The sequence below is a fragment of the Sminthopsis crassicaudata genome, chromosome 5, assembly GCF_048593235.1.
Source record: "Sminthopsis crassicaudata isolate SCR6 chromosome 5, ASM4859323v1, whole genome shotgun sequence".
NCBI lineage: Eukaryota > Metazoa > Chordata > Mammalia > Dasyuromorphia > Dasyuridae > Sminthopsis > Sminthopsis crassicaudata.
The window spans coordinates 36084528-36112475 of NC_133621.1; the positions used below are offsets into that span (position 1 = coordinate 36084528).

At 37.3% G+C, this 27948-nt stretch overlaps 1 protein-coding gene across 1 annotated transcript in view; it reads left to right on the forward strand.

Annotated features, from left to right (window-relative positions):
• Nucleotides 1-1369: 1369 nt before the first annotated feature.
• Nucleotides 1370-27948, forward strand: part of COL6A5 (collagen type VI alpha 5 chain) — a 101730-nt gene continuing 75151 nt past the window's right edge. The window contains exons 1-6 of the mRNA XM_074270836.1: nt 1370-1437; nt 18453-18546; nt 20413-21006; nt 22070-22675; nt 25379-25936; nt 26420-26974. Of these exons, the coding sequence (XP_074126937.1) occupies nt 1423-1437; nt 18453-18546; nt 20413-21006; nt 22070-22675; nt 25379-25936; nt 26420-26974 (2422 nt within the window). The 5' untranslated portion in view covers nt 1370-1422. The remainder of the gene's footprint in view (nt 1438-18452; nt 18547-20412; nt 21007-22069; nt 22676-25378; nt 25937-26419; nt 26975-27948) is intronic.

Below are 27948 nucleotides of genomic sequence, written 5' to 3' on the forward strand. Positions count from 1 at the left end.
GGACCTGGCAGCAAGAACTCGGGAGGGTGGGGCGGGGAGGAGGCGCGTGGATAAAATCGTGGGGTTGGAAGGCAGGCGACTGCCTATGCGCCCGCGGGAGACCTGCGCCCTGCGCACTGTTGGCCTCTGCGCGGTCCTAGGAGAGCCTCACGCTTGGTGAGTGAGGTAGGGAGCCGGGTGTGGGGCTGAGGAGGCCGGAAAAGGAGAGCGGGTGAGGGCCTCGTGGGGTGCACACAAGAAATGGGTCATTAAACAGCTTCTTTGGCACTAAGAATCACGGAATCAGCTGTCCTTTCTCTGAGGAAACTGAGGATGAAGGAAGCTTTAGCCAGGGTCACGTGGTAGAACATGGCCAAAATGTGATTTGGACCTAGATCCTCCGAGCCAAAGCCCCTACTCTTTCCGGTGAAGCCCCCTGGCGGCCCACGAGTCCGGGGCATTGGATTTAGAGGGAGCATTTAGTTCAAATCCAGTCGCAGCTAGTTACCACGTGGGGGACTTTGAGGAAGTCACTTCTCTCTGTAACTCCTCTCCTCCTCTGTAAAACGAGGAAGCTCAATGAATTAGGAAATCTCTGGTGCCTGGTAAATAGAGAATGCTTGTTTGATTGATCTCTATGGTTCTTTCCAGCTTTAAATGCAATTAATTATCTTAGAGTGAGGATATACAATGAAGTGGAGAGATATAGAGACAATTAGGGTTGGAAAGCCAGACAATTATGATACAGTGCAATGAGAAAACTGTACCTGAAATATTGGGGCCTCCGAGCAATCTATGTGCAATAGGGAAGAACTTTGAAGATCCCGGCTCCCTGGGAATTTGCTTTTGGAGTACAGATTGGACATTGTAGGATTGTCTTTCTGGGCATCTGCGCATTTCTGTGAGCTTTGTGGCAGAAAAGAGAGAGGAAAGAGAGAGGGCCTCCAAATGGAAATATGGATTTTGTCTTAAAGGTTTAAGTGTTTTTCCTCCGTTTTTGTTTACTTTGGTTTCCAAAAAATAACCAGAATGGTCAGAAACTAGATGTTCTTTATGAGGCAAAAGCAAAACAAAACAAAAATCTAATAAATTAAGAATGGTGAAGAGAGCCCTGGATTGGGAATGCGATGACCTGTATTTCTGGCTCAGATTGTAACATTTGGATTCTGTTTATCAGTGGTGAGACCCTGGGCTTCATTTCTTCATTTATAAAAGGAGAGCTTGGATTTTATGATTTCTGAGGTCCCTTTCTGTTCTACATGTGTGTTCCTGTGATCTGGCATCTCAGGAGGCGCTCAATTGGGTTACCTTTGTGATACAGACACAGCTGTCCCCTATTTAGTGTAGACTCATAATGAAAATAAAGTCTTCTCTTTCTTTGTTATCCAAAGTAACAGGCATCCCCATGGTCTTGAAGTGTCCTGTATATAGGAGCCAGCCTTGATGCCATCTTTAAAGGTAAATAATATCTTTATCAAAGCACCTTTGTGTCTTAATGCTACAACATCCACAAAGAATATTAATGAATGCTTAGTGTTCTTGAGCATAATAAGGGGAAAATCACTCAACATCATAGATTTAGCAAACCCACCAAGCCATTGCTCACTGCTTCTATTTACCCACACCTGACCAAGCCTATCTTTGGGCTAATTAGGTGGGGTGCTAGAAAGAGTGCCAAATTTGGAGTCTGAAAGAGCTAAATCCAAACTGATCTCAGATACTAACTAGCTGAGCGATTCTTGGCAAGTTTGCCTCAATTTTTTTACCTGTAAAATAGAGATGATAATGATACCTATTCTGCAGAACTTTTTTTTTCATTTAATATTTTTATTTAAAGTATTGAGTTCCAAATTCAACCTATTTTCCCTCCCCCCTTCTTTAGATGGTGAGCAATCAGATATAGGTTATGCATGTGCAATTATGTAAAATATTTCCATATTAGTAATTTTGAACAAGAAGACTCATAAAAGAAAAAAAAAGAAAGTAAAAAATAACAATATCAGTTCTTTCTCTGAAAAAGGATGGTATGCTTTACCATTAGTCTTTTGGGATTGTCTTGGATCATTGTATTGCTGAGAATAGCTAAGTCATTCACAGTTCTTCATTGAGTGCTCCTGGTTCCCCTCACTTCAATATGCATCAATTCTTGTTAAGTCTTTCTGAAATCATCCTGCTTGTCATTTCTTATTTTACAATAATATTCCATTACAATCATACACCACAGCTTGTTTAGCCATTACTGAATCAATCATCCTTTTGATTTCCAATTCTTAGTCATCCCAAAAGAGCTGCTATACATATTTTGTACAGATATATCCTTTTCCCTTTTTTGGATTTTTTATAATATAGACCTAGCAGTAGTATTTCTGGAGCAAAGGATATGCACAGTTTTATAGCCCTTTGGGCATAGTTCCCAATTGCTCTCCAGAGTGGTTAGATTAGTTCATATCTCCAACAACAATGAATTAATGCTTCAGTTTTCCCACATCCAAAAGTTTCCCTTTTGTTATATTAGCCACTCTGATAAGTGTGATATGGTATCTCAGAGTTATTTTAATTTGAATCTTTCCCAGAAGTAATAATTTAGAGCATTTTTTCATGTGTCTTTGATTTCTTTGAAAACTGCTTGTTCATATCCTTTGACCATTTATCAATTGGGGAATGACTTATATTTTTATAAATTTGGCTCAGCTTTCTGTATATTTGAAATCAGAGATACTTGTTGCAAAAAAAAGTTTCCCTGATTTTTTGGTTTTCTCACAATTTTGATTGCATTTTTTTGTTTGCACAAAACCTTTATAATTTTATAGAATCAAAATTGTCTAGTTTACATTTTGTAATGCTCTGTATATTTTCTTAGGTCTTATATTCTTTCCTTATCCATAAATCTGATAAACTATTCCTTGCTCTCTTAATTTGTTATATTTGTTTAAATCAAGTACCCATTTTTACCTTCTCTTAGTATGCAGTGTGAGATGTTAGTCTATATCTAAATTCTGCCATACTGTTTTCCAGTTTTCCCTGCAGTTTTTGTCAAATAATGAGTTTTTGTTCCAAAAGCTTAGATCTTTGGGTTTATCAAATATCAGATTACTATGATCACCAATTATAATATAGTTTGTACTTAATCTATTCCCCTGAGCCATTACTCTATTTCGTAGCCAGTAGCAGATTGTTTGGATGATTACTGCTTTATAATACAGTTTGATATCCCCAAAGGACTATTAAACTGTGCATATCTTTTGATCCAGCAGTGTCTCTACTGGGCCTGCTTCCCAAAGAGATCATAAAAAAGGGAAAGGGACCCACATGTGCAAAAATGTTTATGGCAGCCATTTTTGTAGTGGCAAGAAACTGGAAACTGAATGGATGCCCATCAATTGGGGAATGGCTGAACAATGGCTGAACATGAATGTAGTGGGATATTATTGTTCTATGACCAGCAGGATGATTTCAGAGAGGCCTGGAAAGACTTAAAATGAATTGATGCTAAGTGAAGTGAGTAGAACCAAGAGAACATTATACATAGCAACAACAAGATTATAGGATGATCAATTCTGATGGACTTGGTCTTTTCAATAGCTAGATGATTCAAGTCAGTTCCAATGATCTGCACCCAGAGGGAGGGCTGTAGGGACTGAGTGGATCACAACATAGTATTTTCACTTTTTTGTTATCGCTTGCTTGCATTTTGTTTTCTTTCTCATTTTTTCCTTTTTGATTTGATTTTTCTTGTGCAGCATAATAATTATGGAAATATGTATAGAAGATTTGTACATATTTAACATATATTGGATTACTTGCCATCTAGGAGAGAGGGTAGGGGAAAGGAGGGAGAAAAAATTGAACACAAGGTTTTGCAAGGGTGAATGTTGAAAACTATGCATGTGTTTTGAAAACAAAAAGCTTTATAAAAAATAAATAGTTAAGCCCTATGTATCTCTATTTACTGTTTATTGTTATTGTTTATCATGTAGTTATTGTTATGCTAGAGGCATAATGGTACAGTCCAATGGTATCAAACTCAAATAGAAATGAGGAAATAAAGATCACTGCAGGCTGTATATTGTCTTAGAAAACCACATATTAATTAACATTATCTATGTTCTTTTGTGTTTTCACTTATTTTGTTAAAGCTTTTTCAATTGCTTTTTTTTTTTTTTTTTTTTTTGCTGAGGCAATTGGGATTAAGTGACACACAGCTAGGAAGTGTTAAGTGTCTGAGAGCAGATTTGAACTCAGGTCCTTCTGACTTCAGGGCTGGTGCTCTATCCACTGTGCCACTGCCACCTCGCTGCCCCTCCAATTGCATTTTAATCTGCTTTCATACATTTGGGAAGATGTTTGACATCTCTGGTGGAGTGGACAGAGAACTAGCATTGGAGTCTAGAAGACTTGAATTTTAATCTTTTCTCTCATAGAATCTGGTCATGAATCTTAACTCCTTACAACTTCTCAGTGTAACTGAGGAAACTCTTCAAGTTGATAAATTACTGGGATTGTGATGACCTACATTGCCAGAGGGAGGAGTTTCTTCTTCCAATGAAATCACAGCTCTAATCCCTATTCCTATTGGTCCTATGGGCTCTGTTCCATAAATTTCTTTTTGTTATTGTTGAGTCATTTTCAGTCATGGCCAATTCTTCATGACCCTATTTGGGGTTTTCTTGGCAAAGAGACTGGAGGAGTTTTGTACTTCTTTCTCCAGTTCATTTTACAGATGTGGAAACTGAGGCAAACAGGGTTAGGTCACACAGCTAGCCAAGTATCTGAGGCCAGATTTAAACTCACAAAGTTGAACCTTCCTGATGCACTGGCACTTCACTGCACTCCATAGCTGCTTCCTGATAAAGCTCTGCCTCATTATTTAATACTGATGGATATTATCCCAAATAAGAAGCAGCATTGCCCAGTATAGCAAGAGCCAGGCTTGGAGTCTGAAAACCTGGTACATGCCCCACTCAAAGGACAAGCTCACCCCTTTTGGAGCTAATCGATAAGACTGAGGTATAGCTGCTTGGAAGATTTCTCTAGTTGATTTTATTGGAACATTAATTTGGAGACAATTCTTTCATTAGATGTTGCATATATTCAGCACAATATGAACTTGGTTATTGAATATATCACCCCAACACTTTTTTCACAGACTATGATCCTGAATCTCACTTAAGCTTTTAGTGCCTGGGGTAATTCTGGAAAATGATAAGTTTTGCTGATCTGCTTTGGGAAAGGAAATTCTCTCCCAATAAAAGCCAGGTATTTTCTTGAGATTCCACCAAAAAATCCAAATAAATGCCAATAGTTTGGGTGGGTTCATTTGTTTTTAAGAGTCCCTTCTAACTCTGGGAGACTCTGTGACTGTGAAATGGGGAATGTCTTCATGCAGTTTTCTTTCTTTCCTTTTTTTCCCTCCCTCCCTCCCTCCCTCCCTCCCTCCCTCCCTCCCTCCCTCCCTCCCTTCCTTCCTTCCTTCCTTCCTTCCTTCCTTCCTTCCTTCCTTCCTTCCTTCCTTCCTTCCTTCCTTCCTTCCTTCCTTCCTTCCTTCCTTCCTTCCTTCCTTCCTTCCTTCCTTCTTTCCTTTCTTCCTTGGAGTTAAGTGATTTGGCTAGGATCACACAGCTATTAAGTGTTAGGTGTCTAAGGCTGGATATGAACCAGCACTCTGGACCTATTGGTCTATTCGCGGTGCCATCTAGCTGCCCCCTTTCATGCAGTTTTATTTTATTTCTGAACATTAGCATAAAAGAAAAAATTTCTTCGGAGTTCTTTATATAGTGAATAGTTTGAAAGTTGATATTCTTAGAACTTTAAAGTATAAAATAGCAGCTTGTTCATTATAGTGGACAAGTAATTGCTTTTTTACTTAAAGTGTCTAAAAGGATTTCAAACAAATTGTTTTTTTTTAAAAATCACTTAGTTTGAAAAGAACCTCAGAGACTAATGAAACATAATGAAATATCTTGGAATGCTGTAAGCCTGTGAAGATAAATATCATGGTTGCAGACATTGTCTTCATTATAGCTATACAGTGAGCTTGTGACTGAATATTTAATGATCAATTTCTGAATATTTTATGAATCTTATAGGAAAATATAATAATTCACACACATATCAAGTTTTTGTGACTATTTAATTTTTTTCTTTGCCAAGTTCAAAGCACCTTTGATTAAAAAAATACACTTTAAGCCTGTAGTATTTACATTAAGCATTGAATTCTAGAAATATAAAAGTACAATAATTGACTTTATGAAGCAGCCAATTTTCTTTGATGCTGAGTTTCTGCTCCAGTTCTTTGGGTTCTTCTCAGAACTCAAAGTTTCTTACATTTGGTATAGGTTTGGACAGGTTTAAGAAAGTAGGGTTAGGGTTATTTGATAAGTAATGAATACCAACAGTGATTTAGTAAATGAAACAAGCAGACTAGATGAGTTCTGAGATCCCTTTTATCTCCAACAGATTGTAATCTTAAGAATTAGCTGATAAACCAACCAATTAATAAAGCAAATTATTTAAGTTCCTATGGAATTAGGCAGACCAAACTTTCTGGAGGTTGTCCATATTCTGGAGAAAGTCACAGGAACCATGTCAACTGAGTCTCCTATAAATTCATTCTGTCTTATCCCCATGGGGTTTTCTCTGTCTTGAGGTAAATCCTATTTATCTCCAGTTGACTATCATCCTTCTCAAAGGAGATGTTCTAATTTTTTTTTCAATTTCTTAAGAAAATCTGATGTCCTGTCTCCAGAGAAAATCTTGGCTTTTCAAAACTTTTCTTCCTCTGCATCCATCTTCTCTATTAATATTTTGGTCTCAAAGAATAAGATGGCCTTTCTCCTTTGCAGGTTTAGCTTTTCTAATTGAGCCCTTGACCCCATCCCTGACCAATTTCTTAAAAGTTTAAGCCATCACCCTATCTTCAGCTTCTTCCAGTGTCCTAAATCTTTATCAGTTGCTTAGAAGTATGCCCAAGTCTCTCCTAATCATAAAACAAAAATAAGCAAAACTTTCTCTAAATGTACTAATACCTCAAGCAATCTTCCTCTCTCTTCTCTTTCACTAATGAAATTCTAGAAAATGTAGTTAATAATGCTTCCACTTCATGTCTCTCTCTAGCCCTTGGCAATCCAGCCTCTAAAGCTACCACTACTGAAACAACTCTTTCAAATATATATATTTGAAATAAAAAAAGAAATAAATTCTCTATGTCTTGTGTGTACATAATTATTTGCATATTATCTTTATCCTTTACAAAGTGAACTCAAGGACAGGAACCATATTTTTGCCTTTCTTTTTATTCTCCGTGACTAATTTATTTCTCTGAATTCGAATCCTGTGCCTCCAACCCTTCATCTGGATGTTACTCCAGAACTTGAAACTAACCATGTCCCAAACTGAACTTATCCCCTTTCTCTGTAAACCTACACCTTTCTATTAAAGGTACCGCCATCCTCCCAGTCAAGCCAACTTGAAATCCTAGAGTTTCTTTGACTCATCTTTTTCTCTGTTCACCCTAGGAAATACTAGGTTCTATTGATACTTCTTTACCATGTCTTCTATGAATCTTTTCTTTACTCTCCCTGTTATTACCCTTGTTTAAGCCTTTGTCACATCTCCCATGGACTATTGCAATAGTCTCCTAATTAGTCCTTCTCTCCAGATCCTCCCTCTCTCAAATCCGTCTTTCTGATATCTAACTTAATAATCCCCGAAAATGCTGGTCATGGTTGCTTTTGCCCCTCTGCCCTGAGAATGTGCAAATTATTGAACAGAGCACCCAGCAAAAACCCAGTTGTCCTCTGGAACGGTGTCATTTGGGTCTGGGAATAGGAGTTGTTAATAGCAGCAACTAGTATCTTTGCCAAGAAAACTCCAAATGGAGTTATAAGGAATTGGACACGACAGAAAGGACTAAATAACAACAATTACAACATATTTGAAAAAGGCTTGCTTGTAGTTTAAATATATTTTATTAGCTATAAGCCTCCAGACAAAGGAAAACCAATTATCATTGTAGGACACAGTATCTTTGAAGTCGGTCTCTGTGTCTTTGTATCTCCTGTGCCTAACATAGTATCTGGTCCACTGTAAGAACTTAATAAGTGCTTGTGGCTGATATTTAGTTACCAAAATATTCCTGCTTATTTACTTTGGCTGTGCCTTACCCACCAGAAGTCATCACTGTGGCCAGGTTCTCTAGTTTGGAAAAAGGATCCTGGTTCATTTGGCCAAAGAAGGATCTGGTGATTCCACACTTAGCCCCTTAAATTGTTGGCAAATGCCCAGATGCCTTTGTACCCAATCATCTGAAGCACCTCCAGGTCTTACGTGGAGACCAGTTGTATTCATCTCAGAGGATCACACAGATTTATTCTGGAATGTTTCTGCTTCTTTTTCCATGCCCCATCACCTGACCTCTTCTGTGTCTCATTACAATTCACTTTCCACTATCTATGCCTCCTAACCCAATTTCAGTTTTTAGTCATTCCTAGTTTTTTGTTTTGTTTTTGTTTTGTTTATTTGTTTGGACCTGACCTAAGATTTCAGAGGATCATAGATTTGTAGATTGGGGCTCAAAGAGACCTTCAACTTCAAGGCTATCAAGTCCATCCCATATGCATTTTATAGATAAGGAAATAGAAGCTGAGGGACATTAAGTAAATTGACTCAGATGGCATACCCAGTAAATGACCAAGATGAGATTCAAACTTAGGTCTTCTTCACTCTTTCATCACTGGATCCCCTGGGTCCTTTGATGCCTCCCAACTTTTAGAGCATTTCTTAGAACATTGAGAGGTTAATTTAAGTCAAGTCAACAAATGTTTATTAAGCACTTACTGTGTTCCTGGTACTGTGGTAACTGTTGGGGATACAAAGAAAGGCAAAAAATAGTCTTTGCCCTCTTGGAGATCACGGTCTAATGGGGAAAAAACATGTAAACAATTATGTACCAACAAGATTTTATGCACACATATGTATACATATATATATAGATAGATGATAATATATTATTGTGTGACTTATATGTGATAATATGATACTGTATATATTACATACCCACATATCCATATATGTATGTGTATATATACATATATGAACATATATATCTGTATAATATGATCATACATGATAAATTGGAGATTATCTTTGAAGGACATTAGCATTAAGGGGGTCTGAAAAAGGCTCTTTGAGAAGGTGAGATTTTAGCTGAGAGTTGACGGGAACCAGGAGATGGAGAAAAGAATGAGAGCATCCCAGACATAGGGAACAGTCAGTGCAAGTGCTTGGCCTCAGAGCATCTTGTGAGAGGAACAGCCAGGAGGGCAGCCACTGGATGGCAGAGAGCTTGAGAGTAAGTTGTAAGAGGCTGGAAAGCTAGAAAGCAATTACAAGTGACTTTGAAAGAATAACAGAGAATATTATATTTGATCCTGGAAGTAATAGGGAATTATTGGAATTTGGGGAATGGGAGAGATCAGATCTGAGCATAAGGAAGACTGGTTTGATAGCTGGGTGAACCCATTGCCCAACGGTGATCATAGAATCAGAGGAAAAAATGGAGGATTACAAGAAAGATGCTGTGAAGATGATTCTAACAGGACTTTTCAATACATTGGATAGGAAAGAGGAGTCAAGGATGACCAAGTATCTGAGTCACTGGGATAGTGTAGATGTCTTCAATAGTCATAAGGAATTTGGAAGATTTTGGAGGAAAGATAACGAATTCCATTTTGGATGTGTTGAATTTATGGGACAGTCTTATGGGATGTCCAATAGGTAATTGGAAATTTAAGGTTGGGGTCAGCAGAGATGCCTGGATACACAGATCTGCAGGGCAATAATGATTGAATCCATGGGAACTGATAAGCTCATGAAAAGAAATAGTGTAGCAGAAGAGAAAAGACAAGAAGAACAGAGCCTTGAGGGAATGCCTACTGTCAATAAGTAGCACATGAATGAGGAATCTCCAAAAAGGAGACATATACTATATTATACCAGCTACTGACATAAAAATAATTTATTCATTTTTTCATACACAGTACTTTCTATGCATATGCTCCCATATGCTTATATTTTAGGCCACATTATCACTGCTACCACGAGAGTTAAAAGGCATTATAATAACCAGAGACCATAACTCAGCTTTTCAAAGTAGATTTTCCCTCAATTCAGATGAATTGGGTTTTGTGTGGTTCTGTCTCAGCTTTGATATTCTCTTCAAATCACTTGTGGCCTCAAAAGCTTGGTCAGGGATTGGACTGCTCTTAGATTTGTTTAAAAATCACTGTTTGATCTTGAACATTTAGTGAATTTTGAGGTCAGTGGTCAATAGCTTCAGCATTTATTGATGTGGGTCTATTGAGAATGCTATGGAAGTGTTCGGCCCATCTCTCCAGAACAATGTCTTTACCATTAATCAGTGTGGTACCATCAGCACTGACTAGCTGAGATGCACCATAAGTCTTTGAATCTAATTCTTAATGTTGAACTTATTTTTAAATTGTTTACTCCAGATAATTTCCATCTTGGATTTGTGGTTGCATTAAAAGCTTATATTTTTATAATTAGGGCTTTGAGATTTACAACTTCCTGGTTCTAACTTTCTTTTTTTTTTTTTTTCCCCCCCTGAGGCTGGGGTTAAGTGACTTGCCCAGGGTCACCCAGCTAGGAAGTGTTAAGTGTCTGAGACCATATTTTGAACTCGGGTCCTCCTGAATTCAGGGCTGGTGCTCTATCCACTGCGCCACCTAGCTGCCCCTCTGGTTCTAGCTTTCAAGGCCCCCTTAATTTTGGTCTTATTCTCCTTCAAACCATCTATTGTTCAGCCAAAGCGCCTTATTTAGTTCTCACATATTTCCTCTCTGTGCCTTTTATTATTTTTAATGTTTATTATATATTAACAAGACTAAAAATTCTAAGGCTGAAATTGTCAGCAAAAATAAGAAATCTCTAAATTACCCAAATAGGAATTAAAGTATCTGAACCACCCAATGTCAGAAAGAGATTTGGTGTTTGGTCTCTAATTTGGGGCAGCTAGCTGGTGTAGTGGACAGAGTTCCTGGCCTGGAGAGGGAAGATATATTCCTGAGTTCAGATTAGCCTTCAGACACTTAGTCCCTTAACCCTATTTGCCTCAATTCCTTAGCTGCAAAATGAGCTGGAGAAGGAAATGGCAAACCACTCCAATATCTTTGCCAAGAAAACCCCAATGGGATCACAAACAGTCAGACGTGAATAAAAACAAATGAACACCTACTCTCCAATTACTCCAGACAAGGATCAGGTTGTACCTCTATATTTTCATCAACTTTGCTATTTAGTCATTTCAATCGTGTCTGATTCTTTGTGACCCAATTCGGGGTTTTCTTGGCAAAGATATTGGAATGGTGTGTCATTTTCTTTTCTAGCTGGTCTTACAGATGACAGCACTGAGGCAAAGAAAGTTCAATGACTTGCTCAGGCTCACACAGATATAAGTTTCTGAGGCCATATCTGAATTCAGGTCTTCCTGATTCTATGTACTGAACATCATCACCTAGAAAAGTACTTTACCTGAAATGGATGATGAGTAGAGGAGAAAAAGGAGGAGGAGGAGGAGGAGGAGGAGGAAGAGGAGAAGGAACCAGAAGGAGAAAAAGAAATAAATGAGGAAGAGGAGAAAAAAGAAGAGGAAGAAGAGGGAAAAGAGGTAGAGGAAGAAGAGGAGGCGGAGGAGAAAGAAGAATATTGTTCTACTAGAGGCAGTTTAGTGGAAGACAGCCAGGATAGTAAAGAGCTTCAAGTTTATATAAATGGATTTGGGGAAGGAATGTTTGGGTTATTTAACTAGAGAAGAAAACACTCGGGGGATGGGGAAGGGGAATGTTCTTGGTTTTCAGTATTTGAAAGATTGCCTTTGAAAACTGTATTAGTGGAATTCTGCTTATCCCAGAGGACAAAACTAGGAGCAATGGGTGGAGGCTTCAGAGAAGCTAATTTGGGCTCAATGTCAGGAAAAACTTCCTCATATTTAGAAGTGTCCAGAAAGCAGATGGGACTGCTGCAGGAGGTGATGGTTCCTAAGGTCTTTAAGCAAAATGTTGTAGAAAGGAGTCTTTTTTAGATATAACTGGCTACTATTTCTAAAACCCGGATGATGTTTTTCAATGATTAGAATTCTGGACTTGGAACCAAGAAGAGCTGAGTTCAAATCCTACCTCAGCTACTTCCTAGCTTTGTGATTTTGGATGTCAGCTACTCCTAGCCTTATCTGTAAAGGGTGTGGGGGGAAGTGTAAAGGGGGTGGGAGAGATGATAATAGGACTTACCACATTGTTATGAGACTCAACTGGGACAATAAATGTGTTATGTAAATGTTCTTGTTATTATATCTAATCCTGCTAAAGCTTATGTGGGTGTTAAGTTGAATTTAAAACATGCCAGCTAATAACATCATTGTTTCATTTCTGTCAAGAATGGGTTACCACTCAGTTTTTGTTTTGCAAGAGAGTTCTTTCAACCGTTCTTCCCTCATCCCTGATTTAATTTCCTATAGTGACCAAGCTAGTGAAGAATCCCCTAGCACAGTCTTTTCTTGGTGGTTCCAATCCATCATTGCTTTCTGCTCTGTGAACCAGGAAGCATCTTGGCTCCATGGAGAGTTGGGAATAAGCGGAATGAAAAATTCCTTACATAAAACTCAGGAGTCAGAGTCTCTGGGTTCAAATCCTTAGTTTTCTTCTTATAAGATGAGAGGGTTGGACAAGATGACCTTCGAGTTAGCTTGGACTACTTTGCCATACTCTGGCAGCCTTGTCCTTTACAGAATTTAGCATTGGCGTAGACATGCAGATTCATCTATGGGGAGTTAAGTTGGCAGTGGATAAAGCCTTGGCCCTGGAGTCACAAAAACCCAAATTCAAATCTGGACTCCAACACTAATTCATTTAATCTTTTATTTGTCTCAGTTTCCTCATTTGTAAAATAAGATAATAATAGCACCTTCTTCCCTTCCAAGGTGACAATCAAGTGAGATTTGACACAGTTCCTGGCATATAACAAGCGCTCTATAAATGTTAGCTATTATTTTTAATAATAAAAATAATTCAGACCAACATCTTCTCTGGTACAGGAATCTCTGGGAAATGCTCATCTTAATTCTATTTCTTTTTAAAAATTTTTTTCAATTGTATTTTATTTTTCCAAATACATGTAAAGATTGTTTTTAATATTCGTGTAAGACTTTGCATTCCAAATTTTTCTCCTTCCTCAAGTCAACAAGCAATTTGGCATAGCTTAAATTGTACAATCCTTTTAAACATCCATATTTGTCATGTTGTACAAGAAAAATCAGACAAAAAGGGGAAAAAACCACAAGAAAGAAATACCAGTTTAGAGACTTAATCTACTGTTGGTTTGAGAGAAGATCAGAAGAGGTCACAGAAAGCCGTGTCTTCTGTCTGCCATTTTGGTTCTTCTCCCCCTCCCCCCCAAAGAAATAAAACAAACAACAACAATAAAAGGTGAAAACACTATGCTTCGATCCACATGCAGTCTCCATAGTTCTCTCTGAAGCAGATGACATTTTTCTTCCCAAGTCTATTGGAATTGCCTTGAGTCTCCATATTCCAACTTCTATTTCATTTAAAATTCAACAAATATCTAATATGTATGAAGCACTCTGCTAGACATGGTTCTCATTTGAAGAGATTTTGTAGTCAGCTGATTATAAGTAAATAAATTATTTATTAGGAATCTACTATGTGCCAGTCTAGCAAGCTGTTCACTTTTCCCCTGACCTATACCAGGGGATGTTATATTACTGGGGCTCACCCCTACATGTTAGGAGAGGTGGCAATAATGGGGATATGTGTTGAATCTAATTGATACCTGTCTGTTCCTTTGGGTGTCTTCTGGGTTTCTTTTGGCTCCATCCACTTCTCTTTACAAAAATAGGTCTAGGGATGTCTAACTGGAATGAAGTATCCTTTCTGTCTTTTATCAGCATTAGGTGAAAGGCATGACAACATGCATGCTACTGAATGAAGACTAGCTTTTGATTAGCTCCACTATAACCTAATTGTTATACAATCTTACCTCGGCCCTCTCTGCTGCTAGACAATTCTATCATGCATGCCTTTATCACTTTCTTTCCCATCTTCCACAGCAATTCTTCCAAAACTTCTCATCCCACCTCAAACCTCCCATGGGTCCTCTCCCCTTGCCCTCTCATCTGAGAACTTTGTTATTTTATAGGGAAACTTGAGGCCATTCCTCAGGGGTCCCTCTTCTCTCTTCTTCCTCATCTCCTATCACTGAGCTGCTTTCTGCCACTCTCTCCTCCTTCACCCCTGTGATGAAGTGGCCTTTTTCCTTACCAAGGACCCTCTTCTTGTTCAAATGATACCATTTCATCTTCTCCAATAGACTGGTCTCCCTTATTTTCAGTCTCTCCCTCTCTACTGATTCTTTCCCTGTTGCCTGCAAATATGCCCATGTCTCCCCAAACCTGAAATCAACTCTCACTTGGTACTTCCTTTCCTATTAACTCTCTTCCTATATATTTTGTGCATTTTATAGCTAACCTCCTTCAAAAGGTGCTTCCACTCTTTCTCCTCAGTCTCCCCCTTACAATACAACTTCTGCTACAGTTTATCATTTCACTGAAACTGCTCTCTCCAAAGTTACTAATGATCTCTTAGCTGCCAGAACCAATGGCCTTTACTCACTCCTCCTTCTCCTCGACTTCTGTGCAGCCATTGACACTTTCTCCTCTTTGATTTTCTCTTCTAGATGGGCTGGATGCTACTTTTTCCTGATTCTTCTCCTACTGATCTGACCAATCTTTCTCTGCCTCCTTTGGTTCTCTTCCATATCATTCCCACTAGTCCTGTGTGCCCTTCAGGACTCTGCCCTGGGCCTTTTCTCTCTCCATAAGTTATATCCAAAGGAGAATGTATTAATATGTAGGAGAGCAGTTCGGCTGTCCTTTGACCCTGCTATTCTTTGTGAGAATATGATCCCTTTCCGTTTCCTTCTTTGTCTCCCATACAAATCAACCTTACTGTAATGAGGGGAACTCAAGACACTAGAAGTTAAGAGGGGTTGATTCATTTTTAAATTCTCTATAGAGTATCTTATAAACAGTGGGTATTAAATAAATATTTGCTGAATTGATTTGAAGAGCTAGGAAGGAATCCAGTGATTCTTTTCAGTTAAGCCACTGAAACTTGCCCTTCTTGAGTGAAACACAACTTCATTGGAAAATCATCTTACCTCCTATTTGTGAACAAGATATACCATATCTTGGTGACTCCAGATATTTTTCCTTCTCCCTTTCTGTATTTTTTTCTTTTTTGCCTTCAGTCTTGCCCAACATCAGGGTTTTTCTTATTAAGTTCCATCTATGAATGATGTGGCTAAAATAGTTAAGTATGAACTTTAGTATTTGACCTTCCAGTAGATAGCGTCAATTAATTTCTTTAAGTACTAATTGATTTAATCTCTTTGTTGTCCAAGGTTACTCTCAAAAGTATTCTCCAGCATCACAATTTGAAAGCAACAATTCTACAGCACTCAACTCTCTTTATTGTCCAACTCTCATAGTGGACATTACCACTGGAAGAAATCATAGTTTTGATTATATGGATCTCTGCTGGCGAGGTAATATCTCTGCTTTTTAGTATGCTGTCCAGATTTGCCAGAGCTTTCCTTTTAAGGAACAAACATCTTTTAATTTCATGGCTGCAGTCACCATCTGCAATGATTTTGAGCCCCAAGAACATAAAATCTGACGCTGCTTCCACTTCTTCTCCTTTTATTTTCTAGGAAGTGAAAGGACTAGTTGCCATGATTCTATGATTCATTCGTTTGTTTGTTTTTATGTTAAGCTTCAAGCCAGTTTTTACACTCTTCTTGTTTATCCTCGTCAAGAGGCTTCTTAATTCATCATAACTTTCTGCCATCAGAGTAGTATCACCTGCATATTTGAGATTGTTGATAATTCTCTTGGCAATCATAATTCCGGATTTTGTATGATGTATGCTTGCATATAAGTTAAAAAATAAGGTGATAATATATAGCCTCGTTATACTCCTTTTCCATTCTCAAATCAATCAATTTCACGTTCACTTCTGTTGCTTCTTGACCCACATACAGGTTCCTTGGGAGACAAGTAAAGAAGATCTGAAACTCCTATCTCTTTGAGGACTTGCCATATTTTGTTCTGATCCACATAAAGGTTTTAATGTAGTCAATAAAGCAGAAATACTTGAGTTTTTTTAAATTCCCTTGTTTTTTTCCATAACCCAGAAAATGTCGGCAATTTGGCTTTTAGTTCTTCTGCCTCCTTGAAAACCAGTCTTTTCTTCTGCTAATTCTCAGTTTGTTGATTATATTAAATCCCTGCCATTTTTCTCGTAAAAATGAAAAACTTTCAAAATATGTTCTTCATTTTATATCTCAATAGATCTGTGGGTTGTGGTATAGATTGAAGTAAAACATCTGAGGTCATAGGATCTGAGTTTCAACTCATGCTCTCTCACTTACCACCTGAAGGACCTTGAACAAGTAACATCCTCTCAGTTTCTGCAACTGTAAAATTTTGGTATTTAGATTAGGTGCCCTCTAAAGATTCATCTGTATTTAGGATCCTATGGTTCTTCTCATCCTGTACAACATTTATCCATGACTTCCCATAAATCCTTTCTAAGGCATACACGCAATGTACTTTAGGGCTTTCCCCTAGATCTCTAGACTTTGAATGGATACTAATGAAGAATAAAGCCTGTATGAGTGAGAATATTACTCTCATCTTAGAATCACCTTTTTCTTTTTTTTCAGGAATGCATATTTCTCATGAAATCCTTTTTGTTACCTTTCTCACACTCGTTTTTGCTGTAATGTGTTTCAGAATGTTTATACTCATCTTGTACTTCCCTCAAGTGCCCTTTGGGTGACTTTAATTCAACTTTAATTTCATCAAAATTGTAGGATTTCATTTGCAGGAATTCTCAGAATTTTCCAATGAAGTTGTGTTTCACTCAAGAAGAGCAAGTTTCAGTGATTTAACTGAAAAGAATCACTAGAATCAAAGGAATTCTTTAAGCTTTTCAAATCAATTCAGCAACTATTTATTTAATACCCACTGTTTATCAGATACTCTGTAGAGAATTTAAAAATGAATCAATCACTCTTAACTTCTAGGACTTGGGAGTTCCCCTTGTTACAGTAAAGTTGACCTATATGGGAGACAAAAGAAGAAATGGAAAGGGATCATATTCCCACAGAAAATAGTAGGCCCAAAGGACAGCCGAACTGCTCTCCTACATGTTAATATATTCTGTTTTGAATAGAACTTGTAGCTAAGATGCCATTAAAGTTTGCCAACCTGGGATACACATAAAGAAAATGGTCCATCAATGGCCCACCCCAGAGAGTTGTTGAATTCCTAATCAGACATTCATAGATCTGAACTGACATAATCTTATATGAATTTAATGTATTGGCTGGCTTTCAGATTTGCACATGACAGAAGACTGTGCCTTAACTAGTCACTTCACAATGTAGGGCCATTAGCACTAAATATATCCTGAAATAAATACTCTTTTTTAGGAAGAGAGGAGATTCTAACACTAGCCCTACTGGTGAAAACTCCAATATACTACCTTTTAGAGGTAACTCAGGGTCATCAGCCCCTGTAAAGAAAGATCCAGAGAGAATGGAAGGCTCTTTTTTGGGAATCCATCTGCTAAGGAAGAATAGAACAAGAGCAGAGCAAAGAGTGGCTCACCCGATTTGTAGCAGTGGAGGCATTTAGAACAAACACTATTTGGAACTTTTCTGATTTAACTAATGATTCCTGCTAACTAGTTTGTATGATGCTTAAAGAATGAACATGCTGTCAGTTCAATTCAGTAAACATTCACTGCAAAAACTATGGATACAAGTAAGGGGAAAAAAAGAGACAGTCCCTGACCTCAAGAAATTTAGAATCTTAGAAGAACTTAGAGGAAATAGATGAGTAAGAGGAAAATGGGGAGGACACCAGTGAAGAGTGAGTTGGAGAGTACAGGTCCAGCTTTCTATGGAGGAAAGCTTTGGGAGGAGTGGAGTGTTTCAACCTCCAATCAGAGAAAAGAGGAAGCTGAGGGATTTGGGAAGGTGTTGAATATTCAAAGTTGACTTAAATTTCATGAAGAGGAGATCACAGGTAATGTAAATGTCACAATTGTACATTTGCACAATCTTTATTTAACATTTTTGCATCTTCAAAGCTTTGGTGTTCTGCCTGAGCCCAAGTCCTGACCTCTTCACCCTTGTTACAAATATGCTTTTATCTCTTCTTTATTACATATTCCTTTGGTCCACCGCTAAGCCCCATGACAGCTCAGTGTATTCTTTCTTGACATACAAAGTTTAAAAATCCAGTATTGCTTAATATTTCTGTATCTTATTTCTTATCTTTATCTCTTATAAATGTTCATTTTTTTCTCCAGAGTCCAAGTTTAAAAACATTCTACAAGATGAAGATGTTGCTAATCTCATTGACCCTGATGATGTGGTTTGGAGTATCAGCTGTTCAGAGCCCTGGTATTTGTCCTTTTGGTTTCTAATACTTTATATTTATCATGGATCACCATTAGATGTATAAGCAGATATTTTCAGAGGTGAATAAAAGGGTGGGTTTGGACTGAAAACTAAATTCTGAAAAAAAAAAACCCAAACGATCAGATAAAGTGGTTGTATATTTTTAAAAAAGGAAGAAAAAACCACAGTCAGCACTCTGTAAATACACAGTACTAACAAAATATCCAAACACTAGAAGATAACAAAGATGTATTTAAAATTCATGATTTGTGTGAAATATGAAAGACACAGTCTTTCATTCTCTCTGTAGTATAAGTACAGAAATTAAGTTGTCTCCTAAATCCTGACCAGCCACTATTATTTATGCCCAAATGAGCAGGCTAGATTGCTGCTGAAATTTAACAAGTGAAAAAAAGTCAATCACTTCTCCCTCTCTGCCCCAGTGCTCCTGACTCAGCTCTCCTTCCTACATTTCTCAAAATGAATGTTTCCTTTTGACCTTCTTTTAAAAATGGTTAAGGTTGAGATAATTTTTAAAATCTCTCCCATAAGTCAATATCCCAATTTTCTTGAAGTTCTTGAGATTAAAATCTCACTTTACATCTAAAATTCTTCCAATTACTAATTTTACATAATATAGCATAGTAATTTTACAATGTATTCTATTGAGCAACCACCTGTAAGGTGATACTAGGTAACAGCAACAGCAGAGAATAGCTCTCTTGGGGTTTTTTTGGGGGGGAGTTACCCTTCCTACTCCTGACTCTTGTATATTTGGTTTATTCCTCAGCATGGTTAAGGTGACTCATTTCCAGAGTCTTCCACCTACATAGATGAGGCAGTGTATGCAAACTGTTCAGATAACAAGCCCCTGGGAAGATTTCCATGGGTGGCTTTCAAAGTCCATTTCATTGGCCATTGAGCTATGGTTTTCTTTCCCTCTAGAACAGTACCACCTTGGCTTAATTTCAATGCTACATCAAGGAGGATTGGTGGTTCCAGATGGCATGAATTCTGAAAGTCACTGGCTTATAATTAAGAAAAAAACGAGCCTTTCTCAACCCCTAACCCCTGGTCCACTATATGGAACTCGTTTGCTTGAATGGGCCAATTTAGTTTTTCAATCATCATGTGTCTTTCCCCCCATTTCTGCCTTTCCCTAGTCAATCATCCCCCTTCAGCCCATCTACCATGAGAAGAAAAAAAGAAAACCAAAATCTTATATCAAATATGCATCATCAGGGAAAACAAGTGTTCCATGTTGGTCATGTCCAAAAATGGGCATCTCATTCTGGTCCTCCTGAATTCAGGGCTGGTGTTTCATCCACTACGCCACCTAGCTGCCCCATGGGCATCTCATTCTGCATATTAGTCTGTCTTCTTTCTGAGAGGAGGTGGACAACATCCTTTATCATTAGTCCTCTTCTATCATGATTGATCGTTGTATTTATCCCAAGTCTTTCAAAATTGGTTCATTTCTACAATGTTAATGCTATAAATTATTCTCCTGCATCAGTTCACACAAGTCTTCCAGGTTTCTCTGAAGCCATTATCTTCATTATTTCCAACAGCATGATTGTGTTCCATTACATTTATAAATTATACTTTGTTTAACCTTCCCCTGCCACTGGTGGGTATTTCCATTCTCTACTGTTTTTCACTAAATTTCAATTTGGAAATTAGAAAAAAAATATTAAAGATAATTTTCTAGAATTTAATCACCACAGAATAATGATTTTTTTTTCATTTAGGATCTGTATTCAAAAGGACAATATACTTCTCATTATATTGCCCTGTGATTTTGAGGATCCAAGTCTTAGAATAACTTTCTTTTCTTCTTTCCTCTTTGTTTCTGACTTGGGTTTGCAGGTCCTGAATTTGCCGATGTTGTGTTCCTGGTAGATAGTTCTGATAACATGGGAAGTAAGTCCTTCCCCTTTGTGAGAACCTTCCTAAGCAAGGTGATCAACAGTCTGCCCATTGAAGCCAACAAGTTCCGGATTGGTATTGCCCAGTATAGTGACGATCTACACCAGGAGTTCCTGCTGCACACCTTTAGGACCAAGGCCGCCATGTTGAACCACCTCAAGAAGAACTTTGGCTACATTGGCGGGTCCCTGAAAATAGGCAACGCTCTAGAAAGAGTCCACAAGACCTATTTCTCAGGGCCAGAAAATGCAAGAGATAAAAAACTATTTCCCCAGATTTTAGTTGTCCTAGCTTCAGGCCACTCTGAGGATGATGTGGTAGGACCTGCTGAAGCCTTGAGGAGAGATGGAGTGAAAATCATCTCATTGGGATTACAAGATGCTTCAGAAGAAAACCTAAAAGCCATGGCCACTTCTCAGTATCACTATAACCTTAGGTCAGTCAGAAATGTGGGCATGTTTTCAGAAAACATGACCAGGATTATTAAGGAGACGATAAAGCACCAGGAAAGCATTCAAGATGTTGATGAAATGGGTAAGTAAACTGACAAAAATTATATGGGAGATATTTAATTCCATGAAGAAACCAGAGTTCATTTAAACATTTTGAAAGCTGTATATTGGGTTCACATTTCTGTATTCCTTGTGACATTGTGATGCCATCTAGCTGCCCCATATCATTATCAGATATCAGTCTTACATAATTTAAAAAAAAAAAGGATAAATTGACTGCAATTTGCTTAAGATCCTTTCCATATTTCCTGGATACTACATGGATATCTGAGTCTTCACTGTAAACTCATCTAATCTTCTTGCCAAGCAGAGGCAATATAGTAACAAAGGGCGATGCAAATTTAAAGTATAAGTTCATTTACAATACTTTCTGACAGAAGGGACCATCATCTGGCAGAATTACATATGGTGTTGGACCTGCTGTAATTGAATTATTTTGTTTTTTAATCTTAGTCTTTCCAGGTCCAAATCTGTGATCATATGAAAAAAGTACCCTCCAATTTGGTTTGATTTTTAAATTTTGCTGTAATCATCCCATAATCTTACTGTACATAGTTAGTGTACAAATTTAGAAATGACTTCCACATTGGTAATTAGTGTACTTTTGGTGTTAATGTGCTGGACTTGGGAGGAAGACCTGAGTTCAGATTTTGCCTCAGATACATTTAGTAGTTATGTGACCTTGGATAAGTTATATCTATTTGATGAACTTTTACTGTTCTCATCATTTTGGCCCCTTAACAATCCTGTGAGATTGACAATAATTCAAGAATGTGTGATTTGTGTTAAGAGAACCAATGCTATAGAGACAGAGAGAACCAATGCTTTTTTTGCAACTTACCCATCATTTATGATCTCAGAGAGCATAATGTTTGAGGGAAATAAATATTAAGTAACTCACCCAAAGTCACATGGCTAGTAAGTGCCAGAGGCAGGATTTGAATCCAGATCATTTAAACTCCAAACACCAAATGAACTTAACTAGTCTTTACTTGGATAATGTCTTTCAAGGAGTTGAATGTTGCCTTCACAGAAACCAATAAGGAGATTACATTAACCTTTGGAATCTTCTTTTGTCCTCACAGTGTGTGAAAGAGATTCTATGGCTGACATCGTCTTCCTGTTGGATGAATCCTTTGAAGTCAGAAGGAACTTGGGAGACCTTCAGAGGTTCCTGGAGAACATCACTGCCTCCATGGATGTGAGGGCGGGTTGTACCAGGATAGGCATATTGAGATTCAGCAACAGGGCAGAAGTGGTCACTTCTCTGGGAGATCCTATGAGCCACGCTGACATTGCACGGGCCATTGGGAGTCTCTCTGTAAGGTTAGGGAAAGCCTACGTTGGGAAAGCCTTGAAGAAGGCCCGAGAAGTCTTTAGCCAAAGCAGGAAGGCCCAGGGTGTGCGCCAGATAGCCGTCCTGATCACCCATAGATCATCAGAAGATGAGGTAATGGAAGCAGCTGAGGACCTTCTACTGCAGGATGTCTCCATCTTTGCCATTGGCATCGAAGGTTATAACAAAACTCAGTTGGAACAGATAGTGTCTTACCCTCCAAATCATTATATTTCCATCCAGAAGAGCTATGCAGACCTAGAACCTTATAGTGTCACTTTTCTAAAAAAACTCCAGTATGAAGTAGACTACAAGATGTCCATCCAACATGAACAAACTGAACGCTATAGGACAGGTACGTCTTCAGCTCCATATTTTCTATGTCATTCTGCCATCATTTTGATTCTAGCTTCCCAGACAAAATGTTTAGATATCTAGCTTTGGAGAGTTGTTATTAAAACTGCTTGTTCACAAAGGTACTGTCTCTCCCCACCCAGAATGGACACTGGTCAAAGAATACAGGATGTTCTAACAGGCGTAGTACAGTTTTAAACCACTGAAACTTTATTTAATTTATGGCTTAAATTCACCTCTATTTGCTTTTTTTTCTCTCTTTCTACCTCAAACGAATGTTAATCTTGTTTCTTTTTTTTTAATTATCCATATTGGAGGCAGTGAGATGGCACAGTGAACAGAGAACCAGCCCGGAAGTCAAGAGGACCTGAGTTCAAATTTGGCCTCAGATACTTAACACTTCCTGGCTGTGTGACCTTGAGCAAGTCCAATTGCCTCAGCAAAAAGAAAAATTAATTTTTTTTTAAATTAAAAAAATCATGAAGCATTAAACTATTTAGATACTTAGATAGACATACAAATTAAAGCAACTTGGAGATACCATCTCACTCTTATAAACTTGGCAAAGATGATTAAATACAAGGAAACAATGTTGACAAAGTTGTTAAGGAACAGAGACACTCATTCATTGCTAGTAGAATTGCAAATTTATATATGTATATATGTATATATTTACAATTGCCATATTTAAAAATTTTTTAACATTAGTTTTTACAATCTTGACTTCCTAATTCTCTTTTTCACTCTAATTCTTCTACCCATTTGAGAAAGCAAGTAATGTGATACCCATTTGTCTAATTTTTGAAAAGCAATCTGTTTTTTGTTATAAGAACTAATTCTCTGGGAGGGAAAAGCAAAAAGAGGAAGGAGACAAGGTGAAATCTAGATGATAGAAAAACAAATGATAACACTAAAAATTCATTTAAGAAGAATCTGGTCTCTCAGACACTTACTATTTCTTGGCTGTGTGACCCTGGGCAAATCACTTAATTCCAATTGCCTCAGAAAAAAAAAGGAGGAGGAGGAGAAGGAGAAGAAAAGCAATTATAACAGAAAGTTACAAATTATGGTTATAAAGTTATAAATCTGGTCTCTCAGATAATTACTACTCCCTAGCTGTGTGACTCTGGGCAAGCCACTTAACCCCAATTGCTTCAGCAAAAAAAAAAAAAAAAAGAAGAAGAAAAGCAATTGTAACAGAAGATAATAAACCTAAAGGGAAAATTGGCATACCCCTTGATGGAATAATCCCTTGGTTAGGCATAAACCCTAAAAAATATTATCAGTAATAAATGTGAAAAGAAATATACATTCAGAGATCTTCAATAGAAACTGTTATTAGTAAGTACAATTCCCTCCCACCCAGAATCCCCCACCCAGAACTCCCCTGTACTAGAAATAATCAAAAATCTGAAAAAGAGGGAATTTATTAAGTAAATTGAGACTTATCAATGGATAGGAATTTGAAGTATGATTTCACTAATGTAAGGAGTTGTTAGATGAGGAAAAGGCCTACCTTTTCTGCAATTTTTAATCTTATAAAGTATTCTAAATACTTTAGAAACATATAAATGCAAAGGCTTCTCAATCTGGGAATGATCTATGAACTTTTTTTTAAAAAACTTGGTAATTTTATTTCCTTTGATGTCCTATGTATTTTATTTTATGCATTTAAGAACCTTATTCTGAGAAGGGACTCATAGGATTTATCTAACTCCCCAATAAAAGTGAAGAATTCTTGTTTTATGTGTTGAATTTAATTATTTTAATTGAAAATTATTAATAACCAAGTATGAATGTGGTATTTGTATTCAATCTTAAATTCAATTTAACTTAATCACTCAATGATTAAAAAAACTCCACAACATACTAAGGTTTAACATATACTTTGCCCAGCCAGAAAATTTCAAAAATAAACCAAGGAGACTGGTACGGAGAACTATTTGAAGCAATTTGGTAGGATTTTTCTGATCCAGCATTGTCTTTTCATATGCCCTCTGAAAACCAACTGACCACTCTCTTTGAATGGATTTTTTGACAATCAGGAAGTCTTATTCAAATGGTTTATGTTACAGATTTTCAAAGAAAAAAATCTTTTTCTATACATTCACCAGAATTGAATAATTAGGAATTTCCACAGTCATAAATTATGGAAAAGTTAGTAGAAGTTAAAGTTATTCAGAAACCAACTAATTTGTCACCAGTATTTTGGCTTTAGCTAGGTTCCTTTTCATTCCATTTTTGTTTTCCAAAATGAATAAAAACTTCAAAATGTTGCTTTATATTTATTTTAAATATATCTTATGTATACTTATTTGTGTATATACTGTAAGCCCAAAGATAATATAAATTCCTAGTTAATTTTGCCTTTGAATCCTTGATACTTTACACAGTATTTGACATAGAGTCAATGTTCATAAATGCTTAATTGATTGTTTTAAAAAACTTAATTTCCCATCTGGACATCTGACTGTATCTGTAATTATCTCTTAAATGCATTTTAGTTCACAGTTAGGGTGGCAGAGGGCCTGCAAGGTTCAAATGATCCCCTTGTCCATGTCTATATATCATATCATGTAAAGGATCCAGAAAGATGGCTGAAGAAGCTTTTCTTTAAAACTTCTAAAACCTTAATGTTTCTCCCTAGATGCTCTTTCCAAATATTCCAACATTAACAATGCATAAACTTTTCATTTCCTTGCAGGCTGCATTGAAACAGAACGGGCTGATATCTATTTTCTCATTGACGGTTCAGGAAGCACTAAAAGATACTTCCAAGAAATCAAGAATTTCATGATGGGAGTGACACGAATGTTTATCGTTGCCCCAGAGAAGGTTCGGTTTGGGGCAGTACAGTATTCATCCACAAGCCAAGAGGAGTTTGGCATTGGCAAATACTCTAACAGGGAGGACTTAAGCAAAGCCATTCTCAATATCCGTCACATGGATAAAAGAACAAATACAGGGGCAGCTTTGAATTTCATGCTCCAAGTGATCCAGAATGCCAGGAAGAAGCAGTCCAGCAAGGTCCCCTGTCACCTTCTTGTCTTGACCGATGGAAAGTCTGATGACAAAGTTGAAGAACCAGCCAGGAGGCTAAGGGAGGAAGACGTCATCATTCATGCAATTGGCGTCAAAGGAGCTAATATAAAAGATCTGGAAGAAATAGCGGGGTCAAAGGACCGAGTTAAATTTGTATATAATTTTGACTCTTTAAAAAGAATAAAAGATGAAGTTGTACAGATCATCTGCCAAGAAAAAGGTAAGAGAAATCACTTCCCTCCATACATTTCTCCACAAATGGCTTTCAGATAACAGTTGATCAAGCTATGAAATAGGCGTGATGGTAATATGAGAAATTCAGGTTTTATGACAAGAAAAGCTTCCTAACAATTAGAATCATTCATAATGAGGAGCAGAATAGATTACCTATGAAGTTAATGACCTCTTCCTTCTCAGAGGAATTTAATTTGCACTTCTCTAATCAATAGTTATTTAGAATATGAATATACATAGCTTTGATTTCTTTATGCAAAACCTGCTGTTCATATCCTTTGACCCTCAGAATACTTTTCCTTGTTTTAGTGCATTAGGGAATAACCCTCATGTCCTGAAGGAGAGAAGGCATCAAAAATCTGAGTTGATTTTTATAACATGATTTAATGTTAAATGGCATTTATTTTTGCTATCTTTTTAGTTTGAAAACTGTCATTTGAATTAACACCATTTTCTTTATAACTCACAGATTGTAAGGATAAAAAAGCAGATATCATATTTCTGGTGGATACTTCTAAGAGCATAGGAGACTCTACCTTCAGCACAATAAAGACATTTGTGAAAAATGTGGTGGACAAGACTCACGTTGGTATTGATCAAGGACATATTGGTGTGGTTCAGTTCAGCAATGTTACCAAGAAAGAATTTGGGCTCACTGAATATATGACCAAAAATGACATTTTTGATGCAATTGACAGAATGAATCCTATTAAAAATAAAACCTATATAGGAAAAGCACTGGAATTTGTTTCTGATTACTTTGAACCCTTGAATGGAGGACGTTTTGGTGTGAAGAAGTTTCTCATCCTCATCACTGATGGGAAGTCAAATGACACAGTTAAAGAACCAGCTTCAGATCTTCGGAATAAAGGAGTTGTTATCCTCTTGGTCTCGGTCTTCCAGGCAAAATCATCTCTCCTAGAGGATATCACTGGAAATACAAACTTGATTTATTATGTTGAGGAATTTGATAACCAAAACCTACTCGAAGATAAGCTGGTTTTTGATATGTGCACTCTCTATGGCAAGTGATCCCATTTTCACTAAAATGACGTTTAATGTAGTCTTCTAGAACATGGGATGTTAATATTTCTTAAATGATTTTTGGAATAATAATAAAAATCACAATCATGATGATAATAAGCTAGAATTCACAATTCTGTACCAGTCCTTGGACTTAATTAAAGCTGCCTTTGGAAAAATTCAATTTTTTTTCATTCTCTGTTTTTAACCAAGGCTCTGGTGACCATGGGTATTAGGAATAAAGAATTTGGCCAAATAATATCATAAAGGGCAGCTAGGTGGTTCAGTGTATAGGGTGCTGGGTCTAGAGTGAGGAAGATTCTTGAGTTCAAATCCAGCGTTAGATACTTACTAGCTGGGTGACCCTGGAGAAGTCATTTAATCATGTTTGTCTCAGTTTCCTCATATCTAAAATGAAATAGAAGAGGAAATAGCAAACCACTCCAATGTCTCTGCCAAAAAATCCCTAAATGGAGCCACAAAATTATACATGACTGAAAACAGCTAAAAATTTATGGGCAGTTTAATGGCTCAGTGAATAATTGAGCACTAGGCTTGGAATCAGAAAGACTGATTTTAATGAGTTCAAATCCTGCCTCAATCATTACTATCCATGTGATCCTGGGCAAATCACTTAACCCTGTTTGCCTCAGTTCCTTAATTAGAAAATAAACTGGAGAGGGAAATGGAAAACCACTTCAATATCTTTACCAAGAAAGCCCCAAATAGGGCTCATGAAGAGTTGTACACAATTGAAAAACAACTTAACAACATCAAAATATCATAAGGGAGAAACATCGTGGGGGAAGCCATACTGACCCAAAATCTGGCTTTGATGTCTCCCAACATGTTTCTAACAGTCAGTTACATCTTAGAAAAGATATGTTTTGATCTAGTTTTGAAATACATAGATAGACATGTTTGGAGAGATTCATGAAGAGTATGGGGTGGAGGTTGGAAAAATGGTACCTCTCT